The sequence below is a fragment of the Haliotis rufescens genome, unplaced genomic scaffold, assembly GCF_023055435.1.
Source record: "Haliotis rufescens isolate VD_foot unplaced genomic scaffold, xgHalRufe1.0.p SCAF_69, whole genome shotgun sequence".
NCBI classification, from domain to species: Eukaryota; Metazoa; Mollusca; class Gastropoda; order Lepetellida; family Haliotidae; genus Haliotis; species Haliotis rufescens.
In genome coordinates, this window is record NW_025964360.1 from 1447646 (window position 1) to 1462887 (window position 15242).

At 40.4% G+C, this 15242-nt stretch overlaps 1 protein-coding gene across 8 annotated transcripts in view; it reads left to right on the plus strand.

The window, feature by feature from the left end:
- Positions 1–12828, plus strand: part of LOC124148703 (5-hydroxytryptamine receptor-like) — a 205527-nt gene extending 192699 nt beyond the window's left edge. For all 8 annotated transcript variants that reach the window (XM_046519945.2, XM_046519944.2, XM_046519942.2 and 5 more), the window contains one exon: positions 10477–12828. In XM_046519945.2, the coding sequence (XP_046375901.1) occupies positions 10699–12075 (1377 nt within the window). In that variant the 5' untranslated portion in view covers positions 10477–10698 and the 3' untranslated portion in view covers positions 12076–12828. The remainder of the gene's footprint in view (positions 1–10476) is intronic.
- Positions 12829–15242: the final 2414 nt, after the last annotated feature.

Below are 15242 nucleotides of genomic sequence, written 5' to 3' on the forward strand. Positions count from 1 at the left end.
GAGACCTGCATCACTTTGGGCTTTCCTCCCACAGTAAGCTGACACGCCGCGATATAACTGGAATACTGTTCAAAGCGGCGTTAAACCCAACTCACTCACTCACTCAAACAGCATTGCACTGATGTTCTAATATCCACAATAGCCGTTCCAAGTGTTTATCTACATGACTCAGAAGCTAATATATCGAACAGTTATATATTTATCCAATGACGATGAATTCCACTTCGAGTACAGTATCATGTTCCAATGTCTATTGTCGTACTTAGCGGAGAGTAGGTGTCTAATAGTTGTCTGGAAAGCTATCGATTTTTATTTCCGGGACATATAAGAGTTCCTCTATCATTAACTAAAATCAGCGTTAAAATCACTTCCGAAGGCTATCAGTTATTCTTTATAATCTCAAAGAAATATTGATTTACATGCAAGGCGAAAAGATGGAGATATCATGGATACCTTCGGGTGTTTCCGGAACACTTTTCCGGCAAATGACAAGGAGATGATGAAGCTATGTGTTAAAACTGTGCGAGGAGCAGTTTTTATTTTCATAAGGACCCGAAATCGGCCAGATCAAGGAAACAATGATGCGTAGTTATGTTATGTATGTACACTACCGGTCAAAAGAAAATATACACCCATGTTTGATATGTAGGGTGGCTAAAATGACACACACAAGAAATGGTTATTCGAAGGAGGTGTATTTGATACCAGTATTATTGTTGTGTTTGGACCTTAAATTTGCAGTTGTTCGTCGACTGTGTTTAGCATGATAACGTTTTGATAACGTATTATTTTTAGTCAAGCGTTAACTTTCTTTGGCCTGGCAGTATGTATAAGATCCTAACAGTAAGGGATGGGGTAGTCTAGTGGTTAAAGCGTTCGCTCGTCACGCCGGAGACCCGGTTCGATTCCATACATTGGTACAATGTGCGAAGCCCATTTCTTGTGTCCTCCGCCGTGATATTGCTGGAATATTTCTAAAAGCGGCGTAAAACCATACTCACTCACTAACTGTCATCCTACCAAAGACAATTTGATGTTTTGACAACTGATACCACAGCAACTAAGCGGTAAGATTTTCTATCCATGGAGACGTTTGGGTAGCCTAATGGTCAAAGTGTTCGCTCACATGGGTACAATGTGATAGCATACTGAAATACTGCCAAAAGTGGCTTTAAGCATGACACGCTTACCAACTCACTCAATTTCTCAATCCCTCGCGAACGAGCGTTGACAAACTTACGTCCGAACGAACGAAAGTTGGTTGGTTGGTTGGTTGGTTTGTTGTTTAACGCCGCACTCAGCCATATTCCAGCTATATGGCGGCGGTCTGTAAATAATCGAGCCTGGAACAGACAATCCAGTGATTGATATCATGAGCACCAATCCGCGCATTTGGGATCGATGACATGCATCAACCAAGTCAGAGAGCCTGACCACCCGATCCCGTTAGTCGCCTTTTACGACAAGCATAGTCGCCTTTAACGGCAAGCATGGGCTGCTGAAGACCTTTCCTACCCCGGATCTTCACGGGTCACGAACGAAAGTATTCCTTTATTGGTATATTTGTCGTCAGAGGCGTACAACGTCGGGACTGGTTGACTACTTATTACTGATACTTCGTCACGTAACATTTCCTGGATAAAACGTCTTTGTTTTAAAGCCTGGCTGACTTGTTGTATCATCGTACCCGATGGTGTTGTTCCGATTTATTCATTGCAATTCTGCCCGCCACGAACATTCATAATTACCTCACAACCTGTATGACATCCACTCTCAGTTTTCCATTTCCCGATAATATGATACTGTATCTGATAATGTAACTAATACTGTGAAGCGATCTTATATTTCCAATAAAATATATGGAACAAATGATATTATAGTATACACTGAGTGAACCAAATGTGGTGCGCTATTGTTCACGAATGTGTTGACGATATTCCTATTGTCTGCACAATTGTGTAAAAATTCGGCAGTGCGAGACTGTTTTTAATATTTATCATTAAACTACAGATTGCATTGTATGAATGATTGCATAATATTTTAATATTGCAGTTACATCACACTAGCGCTGAAGTGTTTTGATGGAATCAGGCATGCCTAAAGGACGTATTGTAAACATCGTATTTGGTTTTGGAACCTACACGCTCCATGAAAGTATACAGTTGAGAGCATACTTCATATATATATATATATATATATATTAATAATTAAATAAGTGGAGTAAGATTGAAACCAGTTTTAATAGGCTAGCGCTTTCAACTCGTACCACGTACGAGTCTCATCAGGCCATAACTGAATAACGGACATGAAGTAGTAAAATATAGTTACGTGACGTCATAACATTTAGGAAACTAAGACGTCACAATACCAAGGTGACAATGGACAAATAACTTACGCCTTTATATTTAACTTAGGCGCGTATTTATGAATGAAATGTTGCTCTTTTTGAAACAATGTAGGTTCATGATCAAAATTGAGCTTATGTAGCGGGAAAACTAAAAAGTTGCCGTTTCCACATGCTTCTAAATGTTCACTATACGTTTCTGACTTTAATAATTTGAAATATATGTATAAATGTATATATATATATATATATAAATAGAGAGAGAGAGAGAGAGAGAGAGAGAGAGAGAGAGAGAGAGAGAGAGAGAGAGAGAGAGAGGGGGGGGGGGGGGTCAAGGGTAATAAACAGATATACTCCGTTCATCCAGTACCATTCTCAGTGTAATCGCACGGACTGACAAATAGCCGAACTACCGAATAATGGTAACGGTTAAGATGGAATATGCAGGAATATGCAACATGTAGTAAGGGTCTGGAGAGGGTGGTTCCTGATTAACTAATAAGGCTTCACAATATCTCCAATATCTTCCGAAGAGCATTTTTAATATTACATTGGAAACTCTGCTTTAGCATATAGAAGACCTACCTATCGAAGAAATCTATGTCACGATTGATGAATATCAAAGCGAAGATTACGAATAAGGCACGTTTTAATGGCAGATTCCTCATCGAGAAATCTTGTTTCATGAGATTACCGCCTAATTCGCTTGAACACTACATTAAGAACTATGTAAGAGTCTAACGTTAAATATTTACATTGATATTACCGGATGCCAGGGTGAGATCGGCAGAGAAGGTGTGTTTACTTGGCGCTTAGAAAGGATGGCATCATATTTGCTCTGACAATAGACGTCTACTGAGACTTTGGAATGGGCGTTGATTGATCAGCTGTTAGCCAATGGTTCACTAGTAGATGTGACCGTACCCCATGGAAGCAAAGTCCCTTCTGAAATTAAGCAAATAAGGTTTAACTTTCTTGCTCTTTAAGAAACTTCAAATCGAATTGTGATCAGCGTTTTTTTTCTTTAAGTGGCAATCGCTAAAGGGTGTTAGCATGTACTGGACATTGAATTTACAGCGCTCCGATTCCTTCCATGGCGATGAAGTCCAACAAATGATTGGATTGTATTTTTCAGTCATTCAGATAAGAACTGGATCGTAAAACATGTTTTATTACTTACAAACGAAACACGTTGATCCAAGTGAATTACAGTGTCATAGCCAAACGAAATTGTTCCATATATGTTTGATTTATTGTTTTAATTGCATGGAACGCTTAAAGAGAATTGGTATCAAAGACTTTAAAGGTATTAATTTAAGTCAATCTGATTGCTTCACATAAAACCAATTCGCCTAGGTCATCCAAGTTCAAAATTCCAAATACAAACATATTTCGAGTGAGTGAGTACAGTTTTAAGACATTTGGATGCAAGTTCGTTGACCACGCCAGGTCACTCGGGTGCATGTTCAGAGCATTTGTGATCCAGGTGACGTGCAACCTTGGTGTTCAGAGAGGTACATCGCATTATTGTCACAAATTATATATATGGACAGATGTCCGAAACACGAATACCTGGTGTCATCACATTATCTTAATTTCGGATTTCGATATTTGTTAAAAACATAACCTTTCTGAGTTTCCCATTTCGCCCTTCAATAAGATTAATCATTCAACCGTGACGGAAAGCGTATCATTAGTAATGTGTTTGTTTTGAATTCCTTGTGTTTGCTTTTCGTTTAACACCACATTCAGCAATAACATGACGGTCTGTAAGTAATCGAGTCTTGGCCAGACAATCCAGTGACCATCTTGAACATCGATCCACGCAATTGAGATATGACATGCAATCAGCCATGTCGCCCTTCTTACCACCTGATACATTAAGTAGCCTCTTACGATAAGCATAGGTTAGGTGAGTGAGTGTGGATTTACGCCGCTTTTAGCAATATTCCAGCAATATATTACGGCGGGGACACCAGAAATGGGCTTTACACTTTGTACCCATGTAGGGAATCGAAACCGGGTCTTCAGCGTGACGAGCGAATGCTTTAACCACAGGCTACCCCGCCGCCCAATTTGTTGGGACCAATATTCTAACAATGAAATCCCACTGATGTATTCCTTGTCGTGATGTCGCATTGTATTCTCCAACCCTCCCACTCACTAGCTCTGGGGATAATAAATATATCGATATATATGTTCTAGTCAACATACGTCACGGAAAAAGGTTTTCTCAGAACATTACCGAAGCGCAAAAGAGAAATACAATATTTAATGTCACGAAAGCCTACTAAAAATGAACACGCTCTCACTCGGTTAAAAAAATTAAATGGGCAAGCACTTAATGAAATCGTGTAATCAATGCATGCACGATATATGCTGATGACTGCACGAATATAACTACGGCCGATTTCCTTTATGAAACCAGCACACCACCAACCCCCAATGTAGGTCACATCATAATTCAAGCACACGCAAGGAGTTGTTCTGAACTTTTTATCGGCTATAGCTTTCCCTCCACTGAAAGACACTGGTTGCAAGTCCTATGGCCTTCTAATGATGTTATTCCGTGCTTTTATTGCATGATTAGAGCCTTTTGATTACGGTACAGCAATGCAGAGTGTGTCGGCATGGAATTACCTGTACGCTTGGCTAGGCTGCGAACATCGACGGGAGTATTACTCGACAGTGCCTATAAGTACACGGAAATTAATTATCAACGTCTTGGTGTTAACGCTGATCAATATTGTTAAGGTGAAACAATGGTGAGTGCTTTCTGATCAATATCTTGTCAATATTGCCACGAAGCTTGTCATTCACCTTGAGTTTATGCAGTGAAACGTGTTCGCATTACAACATAAGAAGGTTTAGAGAGTTCGTAGTTTTTGATACACACGCACTTCAAGATACTAGCATGGCATGAGACGACGGAATTCCAAATGTATTCATGAACATATTGGTTTTGGGAACTCTATGAATAACCTGCATGAATATTTTGTATAAGGCAGCCTAAAATTGAGTTTGGCTATAGATCGTGCATAGTTTGAAAAGGACAAGGAATGTCCCAGCTAAATAAATAATAAGAAATGAAGAATTCTTTTGACAAATGTATTGATTCATTTCAAGTATGTAGGTTTGTTATCGTCCATAAATAAGTCATTTCCTCTTGGAGATTTCGACCGCCTCCGTGGTCTTGTGGTAGAGCGTCCGCCTGGAGAGCGGAAAGTCCAGGGTTCGATCCCGGGCCGCGTCATACAAAAAGACGTTAAAATATTGTACTTGTTGTTACCCTGTCTGGCGCTCGGCATTAAGGGGCTAAAACAAGGACTGGTCGGCTCGGAGTCAGTATACTGTGTCTGAGTTGGGTATTCATGTTAAACTGCGGCATGGTATCTCAGTGAGCCAGCACTATAAATCGGCATCAATCCGGACTAGTACAAGCAGCCACACACACACATACACGTGCATGCACGTCGCTGTATAAGTGCAATAATCTTGGACGCGACGTTAAACCCAATTTCACCTCACCTCTTGGAGATTCCGGGTTAGAATTGGTCTCCAGTAACCTTCGCCTGTCGTAAGTGGCGACTAAATGGATCGATGGCTGGGCACGGTGACTTGGTTGATTGCGTGATATTGTACCCTACGGCGTGGGTCATCGCTGATATTTTGGTTGGTTGGTTGTTGTTTAACGCCGCACTCAGCAATATATGAGCTATATGACGGCGGTCTGTAAATAATCGAGTCTGGACCAGACAATCCAGTGATTAATATCATGAGTATCGATCCACGCAATTGGGATTGATGACATGCATCAACCAAGTCAGCGAGCCTGACCACCTGATCCCGTTGGTCGCCTTTTACGACAAGCATAGTCACTTTTTACGGCAAGCATGGGTTGCTGAAGACCTATTCTACCCCGGGATCTTCACGGGTCACATCGCTGATAACATCAACCACTAGTTTTATGAAGACTCGATTGACAGGCCACAGTGCTACATCTCGAATATTGCTGAGTAGTGAGTTAAACAGGAAACAAACAAACAAACAAACAAACAAACAAACAAACAAACAAACAAACAAACAAACATACAAACAAACAAACAATAATTCACACATACAATCTTACAGAAAAGGACCAGAATATTTTTGCATCGGGATTTGGTCGCTAGAATCAATGCTTTGATTGTGTATTGGATGGTTAGCATCAACTGGTAGAATCTCTTCTAGACACGGTGTCTTGTTCAGACAACATCAATCCTTGGTCTCTCTAATATTATCGATTATGGTGTACATCCAATTTAGTCCTTCCTGAAGAGGTCGCCTCCGTGGTCTAGTGGTAGAGCGTCCGCCCGGAGAGCGGAAGGTCCGGGGTTCGATCCCCGGCCGCGTCATACCAAAAGACGTTAAAAGATGGTACTTGTAGTTACCCTGTCTGGCGCTCGGCATTAAGGGGCTAAAACAAGGACTGGTCGGCTCGTAGTCAGTATACTGTGTCTGAGTTGGGTATTCATGTTAAACTGAGGCATGGTGTCTCAGTGAGCTTGCACTATAAATCGGCATCAGTCCGGACTAGTACAAGCAGCCACACAAACACACACACGTACATGCACGTCGCTATATAAGTGCAATAATCTTGGTCGCGACGTTAAACCCCATTTCACCTCACCTCACCTTCCTGAAGAATAGGATATGCTAATAATTTTTAGTATTATGTATGTATTTAAAAGCGATAAAAAAGGATTTCCATAATCATAACAAATATGTACTATTGTACGATTCTGTCTATATCATGAGCATGTGTTTATGAAATAGTGGTGACACCAGCTTTTCGCGAAAAGGTGAACGGTATCCTGCTCCATCGCTGACACCCGTATAAACACACGGAAATGAAAGTCAATTGTTCACCTACAAAACACAGGACCATTGTACAAGTCAAAATAAGGAATTGCATCGGACGTCATTTTTGTCACTGATGAGTCTCCTATGGAAACTCATTCCAAATAGTTATGTCTGTGTTTGTTTCGCTAAGCTTCAGAAACTTCATCTATTCGTCAATCCTTTTATGTATCACGCCATTATCCAAATACTGTATAAGAAGAAGCGATGGCCAAGAACTATCCCTATTTATGTCCTCAGAAAGCCAAAACCAAAGAAAGCTTTGACTGGAATTGGTATTATTCAATCAAATAATCCTCTGTTTGTCTAAGCCTGATGAACCAAAGTCATCGATCAATTTGTGATATAGATACTGATATGTCTGAGATCTCTCTAATGCTGCTCCATAAATTGGGAAAAAAGCATTATGCTGTACCAGAGGCACGGTTAACGCGCTTGTCCTTCTCGGGGGCACGCGTATAATCAGTCATGCAATAACTGTAAGCTTTTTTAGCGTGAAACATTCACGGTTTCAGAGGCCAAAGCGGCGGCAGGGTACACAGAGAGCTAAATTAGCGGAGTCGCGTACGTGAGACACCATCACTGCAGCTTACTAGCACTGAAACAAGAGAAACGCTTCTGTAAAATTAACAGATGTGGCGAAACAATAATGGAACTTCATTGCTGATTGCCTTACGCCGTCGGGTTTAATTTAAATATTTGCCTTCCCGACAAACACGTACGTGCAGTAAACTGCCATTAATTCCGATCACGTTTGATCTCCTACGTTCAGACCTCCTCTATCTGGAATTCCGAGGACTTTTTTGTTGTATATTTTTGTGCAGTACTGGAGTGAGGTCTTAAACCGCGGCCCCATTAATCCTTATGGTTGTTGTTACCAGACTCATAATCCAAATAAGGAGGTCACTTTATCAGATGTACATATAGAATTATGTCATTAGTAGTAGTGGTTTATTTCAGTAGATCAGGCCACAGGCCCATTTTACAATATATATTCAAGCATTCAAACATGTTCGCCACAAGTGCATGTAGTATTATCAATACTAATCAGTACAAGGGTATCTGAGACCATATACATATGATGGTAGAATTAGTAGTTTATATAATGGACAACTGCTTGCTCCTCATTTTAAGAGCAAAGAATGTAAACTTGGCAAGATTATTGATTGTGAAGGCATTACTGGTGGTAAATAAAACTTTACATTTATGCTCTGATGGAGATTTCTAATAATAACTTGGCAGAAAGTTTCTTCTAAGATCGTCATAAAACGGACAAACTAAACAAACATGGTATTCTGTTTCTACATTTGTAATGATACAAAATTGACAAAGTCTTTCACATTTTGGAATACCTAACTTTCTACCCTGTGATACCATATGATCACTGCTCGACGTGCGAAACTGTGAGAGAGTAATCCTAAATGCAGCACAACACTTAAATCATTTTCATATTCATTTGATAGCTTAATTGTTTTATACAAATATAATGAAGATAATTTGATTATGTCATTAGTAATCAGCAGATAGTAGAGTCCTAATGCATATAAGAAACGCAAAAACAAACAAAAGTAACGCTCAGGAGTTACTGTCTGGAGACATCGGGCACCAGCCGCCCGTTTTTGAGTGTGAAAAGCGGGCTCTGGTGGCACAGTCGTGTACGGTATTGAAATTCGCTGTAGAGTGTTGGGTTCCTTATTTCGTGTGGGATCCACTGATCTCGGCGTTGAATCACCAGAGCTGAAAACGTGTGGGATCTAGGGACTTTCCCCCAAAATAAGATGACATGCCGTAATATAACAGATATTCCCCTCTAAGTGTCATCCAACAAAAGCACTTACTGACTTTGGACACTAATGCTAACAATTATCCTCACTGAGTATAACAACATGAAGTGTGACGACACTCTTATGTGAAGTGAATGTTATTGTTGTTCTACATAAATATAGAGCAGGACATGCTTTGCTAATGAATGAGTGGGTATGGTTTTATGCAGCTTTTAGCAATATTCCAGCAATATCACAGCGGGAGACACCATAAATGGGCTTCACGTGATGTACACATGAGAAGAATCGAACCCGGGTCTTCGGCGTGACCAGCAAACCCTTATCCACTGGGCTACCCCACCTGCCCTGTAAGCTAATGCCGCAGTCAAACTGCATATAAGATCAAAAGAAAGACACGTATGTGTAGCTATTTGTAGCTATTAATATATGGAAATATTCACAGGCAGTCTTTTTTCATTCGCTGTTTGAAAACAAGACCGTTTACACATTAAAAATATGGTTTAAAAAATAAAAGCTTTGCCTGGCCATTTTTATAATATAGAATTGATTTTTGTGAGTGGCGAAGATAGGAACGAGCTCGTACAGCGCTACAAATTCATTAATGTCAGTATGATGAGGTCGGCTTGCTCCCACTGGACATGTCAACTTTTTTTTAATTTCGGAAAACGTTTATATTTTGGTTTTGAAATAATCAAATGGGCAAAACAAGTGGAACTTCATGATTACAGGGTCATAACCCGAGACGATTCATCGTTTGTTTGTCCGTCTTTATTTACTTCCACAAGAAAATCTACGTTGGTTAAAGTCTTGCTCATGTTCAGATGTTGATAAACTCTCTGAAAACCACTCATTTTCACTCGTAGGAAGTGAAATAGGGGTGCCTATCTTATAAAACCCTTTAATCAGTAATATTTTATAACCCTTTTGCTTTCATTCATTCATTCATTCATTCATTCATTCATTCATTCATTCGTCACCTTAATCTAGTGGTAGAGCGTCCGCCCGGAGAGGGGGCGGGCCGGGGTTCGATCCCCGCCCGCGTCATACCAAAAGACGGTAAAAGATGGCTCTAGTTGTTACCCTGCCTGGCGCTCGGTATTAAGGGATCGGCTCGAAGTCAGTATGCTGTGTCTGAGTCGGGTATTCATGTTAAACTGAGGCGTGGTATCTCAGTGGGCTAGCACTATGAAGTCGGCATTAGTCTACTAATACAAGCACACACACACACACACACACACACACACACACACACACACACACACACACACGTGCATGCACGTAGCTATTTAATTGCAATAATCTCGAACGAGACGTTAAACCCCATTTCATTCATTCAAATGCGTTCATTATATTAACCTTTTCTGATAGTCAAAAAGGCAACCTTTCGCAAGTTTAAGAACAAAGAATATTTAATGAATATTTCCTTAACCCGTCTTCTCTTCTTTTCAGAGAGCCCCGCCAGTCACAATGCCAAACATCGCCCATTCCAGATGGGCATTCGTACCTGCTTTCAAGCCAAAGGGTGAAAACTCATGTCTGAGACTACACAAATGAAGGAAATTCGAGGTGGATATCTGCCTTTAGACTTGAATAATCACTAAGAACCTTTTACCACTACCCGTCGTACGAGTCTTTCATCTTAGTGAAACCTCAAGTAACCAAGCATTGGATATGGAAAACTCCACAGAAGAACTTCCTTATAACGTTGCCATGTATATATTCGACAATGTCACTGTCGCAGGGCTAGACGATAACCTCACCGCCAACGGTACAGACAATACCGTTGAGAGACGGTATACCAACCACGTCCCGAGATACAATGAAGGTATCATGATTTTCATCTGCCTCATTTTGGGTTCCATGATCTTGGCGACCATTTTGGGAAATGTGTTTGTTCTCACCGCTATTTTGATAGAGAAAAGTTTGCAAGGTGTGTCGAACTATTTGATTCTGTCTCTAGGTGTGACGGATTTGATGGTAGCAGTTCTGGTGATGCCGCTTAGTTTAGTTAATGAGATAAGCATTAACTGGTATCTCGGCGGAGAGGTGTGTGACATGTGGATTTCAATGGACGTGTTGTGTTGTACTGCGTCCATCCTCCATCTCGTGGCGATATCCTTTGACCGGTACTGGGCTGTGTCCAACATAGACTATATTAGAAGACGGTGTGCCAGACAGATTATGCTCATGGTTGTAATTGTGTGGTTTGTCTCCGTGAGTATCTCCATCCCACCTCTGTTTGGTTGGAAAAATAACGTCGATCCAGATGTAACGGGACAATGTATGATAAGCCAGGATCAAGGATATACCATATTTTCTACAGTTGGTGCGTTTTATTGTCCCTTGACTCTCATGCTTGTGCTGAATTTTAAAATTTATAAAGCGGCGAGGTCGAGAATTCGGAAAAAGAAATTCGGAGGACGACCGAGGCCGGCGCCTGTCCCGGTAGTGCAAGTTGAAAATACCGGGAACCCGTCACGGAACTCTTCCGGAAGTGACGTAAGCCAAGATGGCTTCAGTATGTTTAATGGTTCCTGTGTAAATATGAACGAGATCTCGCGGATTGAAAGTACTATTGAAGGTCCAGAGGAGGCCCAAAATGGCAATGGCCTTCAAACAAACAATGGCCTCTTAGGAACCAATGGGAACCTACCCCCAAATTTCGGGCCATCTCTCACAGTGCCTGGGAATGTTTATGTGTTGTCTAAAAACAGATCAAACAATAATAGCAAAAGGGCAAGGAACCGAGAAAAAGACAAACTTCGGAAGGAAAAAATTGAAATGAGGAGGGAAAGGAAGGCGGCTCGGGTATTAGGAATCATCACTGGTGCTTTTGTTGTTTGCTGGTTGCCGTTTTTCATGATTGCTCTAATTGCTCCTTTCTGTAAAGAAAGTTGTACGTTCCCTCCTATCATGATGAGTTTCTTCTTGTGGCTTGGCTATTTTAACAGTTTACTAAACCCGATCATCTACACAATATTTAATCCAAGTTTTCGCACTGCATTCAGAAAAATATTCTTCAGAAAGTTGAGGCTTGTTCAAAGGTGAATACTGTGATTTTTTTACATATTGTTGTTGATGATGTTGAAAAATGGGGCAGTTTCCTGAAGTCAAAAACATCATCACATCGTTTCTGTATCATGCATCAATAATTGTGGTCATTGCATTTACATATGTTATTTTAGAGTACGTGTTCAATCATTCAACGGCTGTTTTAGACCGACCCCTTTGTGGCATCTGATACTGGAAATATTCATGATACGTAAAAAGCAAAAAAAATCTTATAATAAAAAATGCGATCGCAATTCTTTTTCAGAAATACGAACGTATCTGATTATTTCTTCCCACGTGGTTTAAAACATCAATTTGTTTTATTTCATGTAATCAGTTGCCACACTCCTAACTCCGTTGTGCGTTTCAACTCGCTACGATTTTGTGGTTATACATTTCTGTGAATTAGAGATATATTTTGCAATTTCATAAGAACTCATCCTACATATTTCACTCGGGCAAGGCGATAAGAATCCATTCGTGTGATTGACTTCAAGAGGTTTTCCCATTTCCTGTAAATACGTGTCACAATGTAAATGTACAAGCATATGAACTATACCCTTATGTATCACTATAAATCTTATTTTTACTGTAGATTTCTCATTTCAATCAACTGGAAGTTATACTGCGCATGCGTATCACGTCATCGGCAATACATCCCAATCTTCTATTTTCTTGGTGCATACTTTATATATGCAAGGTCGTAACATTTGGATGCATTCTAATGCAAATAAAGTACCATATACTTCAGAAAGGAGTTGTTTGTGATGGCGATTGTTAGAGTTGTTGCTGCCCCATGGCCAGAATGTTAATATATTGAACAAGGTATGGTACATCTTCCCGAGGCAAGGGCGTTAACCCACTATAAAAGTCCAGTTTCCTCCCTTGCCGATATAGGCTGGAATTTCTGAGCTATGTTTGGTATGATCTAACGAGTCTATGCATAGTCCAATCAAACATCTCGTTACGTAATCGACATAGAAATCGTCCTTTGGCAACATGGCGATTGTCGTGCAGATTCCGGTCGATTGCAGGATGTGCAAAACATGTCTTTCGTCAACTGGGCGGCGACATATATTTTCCAAATCTTTTCATGTTTCTTATCAACTTGCTCAAGTGAGTTCATTCCCCTCGCGAGGTAAGACCCGTTTAGAACAATATAGATTTCGATTATCGATGAGATCGTCTTTGCTGAGCGCCGCCATTTTCTTTGAAGTTCATGGAAGTGCTATGAGGTGCGGATTCTAAGTCGTCAATAGGGGGGACATCGAAAGGACATACCTCGTTATAACCACTGGTGGGGCTATGATCGGTTTCATCTCTGTTCGCCTACAGTGCCGATCGCCGTCAGTAAAGCTGCTTTTAGTGAACTTTGCTTACAATGTTCCCCTGACATTTATTGTGGACTAGTCCAAAGTAACATGTATGTTATTATTACTTTCCTCTCTGATGACACACCTGTGATTTTGAAACATGAAACATGTTGTTGTTTATGTACTAGTATTTCCTCTCAACGCCCAGTAGACGAAAGGGGAACTCTATGCGTGAGTTATTATTCCTTTGTAAAGTGAAAAAATAGTCAAACTATTGTTATCCAAATCCCTCCAGCAGCCAATAAGACCAATTATGGCCCTCATTCAACAAGAATAGGAGTTCTTAACTAAGTAAGAGATAAACAAATATTTAGTCGATATTGTGTTTTGATAAGTTAAGAGTGTTGACAAAGAAATGGGTGTGTTCGTAGACAAGCTATTATTATCTATATCTCATTAGCTGCCAGTGAGAAAACCAAGACTGAAACAAACAACAAATTTGCAAATGAAAGACAATAAGATTAACTGACCGAAGAAGATTTACTGCTCAACACGAGTAACATAATATATACATTAATGTAAATGAATGCTTATGTAATCTGATGAATGCTAACCCAAATCATCTGAGTTTGAGAAGTCATAAATTCATTATCATTTTTTAATGTTATGTATACACAAAAACTACAATAATAAACTTATTCCTTGTTTTTTACAATGACGTTGCGTGGGTAAGTTCATTACGGTCAAGGGATGATTGGTTTCTCTAAACCATGAAGTTGTTTTGATAACACTGAAGGCAAAGCGCACTGTAGGCAATAGGAGAAGTTGCCCCATTGTCTAGCCACGAAATTCCAGCCAAGTTCGGCAAGGATCCGAACTGGACTTTCAGTTAATTCCCTTACCTCGGGAAGATGGTTCTGGTTTGTGTACAGGCCGCCGTCGCATGACAAGAGTACTGCTGTGCGGCGTGAAGCAACTTCCTTTTTATGCAAATAGTGTGAGTGGCGGGTGCTACCGGTGGGGCAGGACATGCTTACCCTTTTCGCGAACACCTGGTGTCATCACTGATATTCATTCATATAATTAGACAGCAGACATGTACCTCCAAGCATATATATACACATATAGTTTCATGCACGCAAACATAAATGGACACGCATTTCTACAGGGGCACACAAGTGTACATGCACTCTCAAATGTGTGTGCGCTTGAACTACGCACATAAACAGAAGGCAAGAGTCATTATGGAAGTAATGCACTCATAAACACTTCCACATTAGCACGAGGTAAGCATGCATACACACGACTTCATGTCCAATTTGACGCATGCTGACGTCCAGATTTGCTCATGGACCTACACACCCTTAAACGTACGCATACACATATTTACAAATGCACGCTGAAAGCATGGATACACGTGCGTGCATGGACACGTACACACTTGCAGATAAATAAATGCACGGCCACAATTACTTGTGGACAGGAGGTTAATCATGCATTCATACTCGAACATGCAGCCATAGACACATACAAACATAGGCACATATACAAACACTCATGAACACACCAATGGACACATACATATTCACACTCATATATACACTTATGGACACATGCACAAACACACGTGGACACACATATGGACACATATACTCATGGACACATATATGGACACATATACTTATGGAGACATACATGGACACATACGCTCAAGGACACATACATGGACACTTACACTCAAGGAATCATACATGGACACATACATGGACACTAACACTCATGGACACATACATGGACACTTACACTCATGGACACATACATGGACACTTACACTCATGGACACATACATGG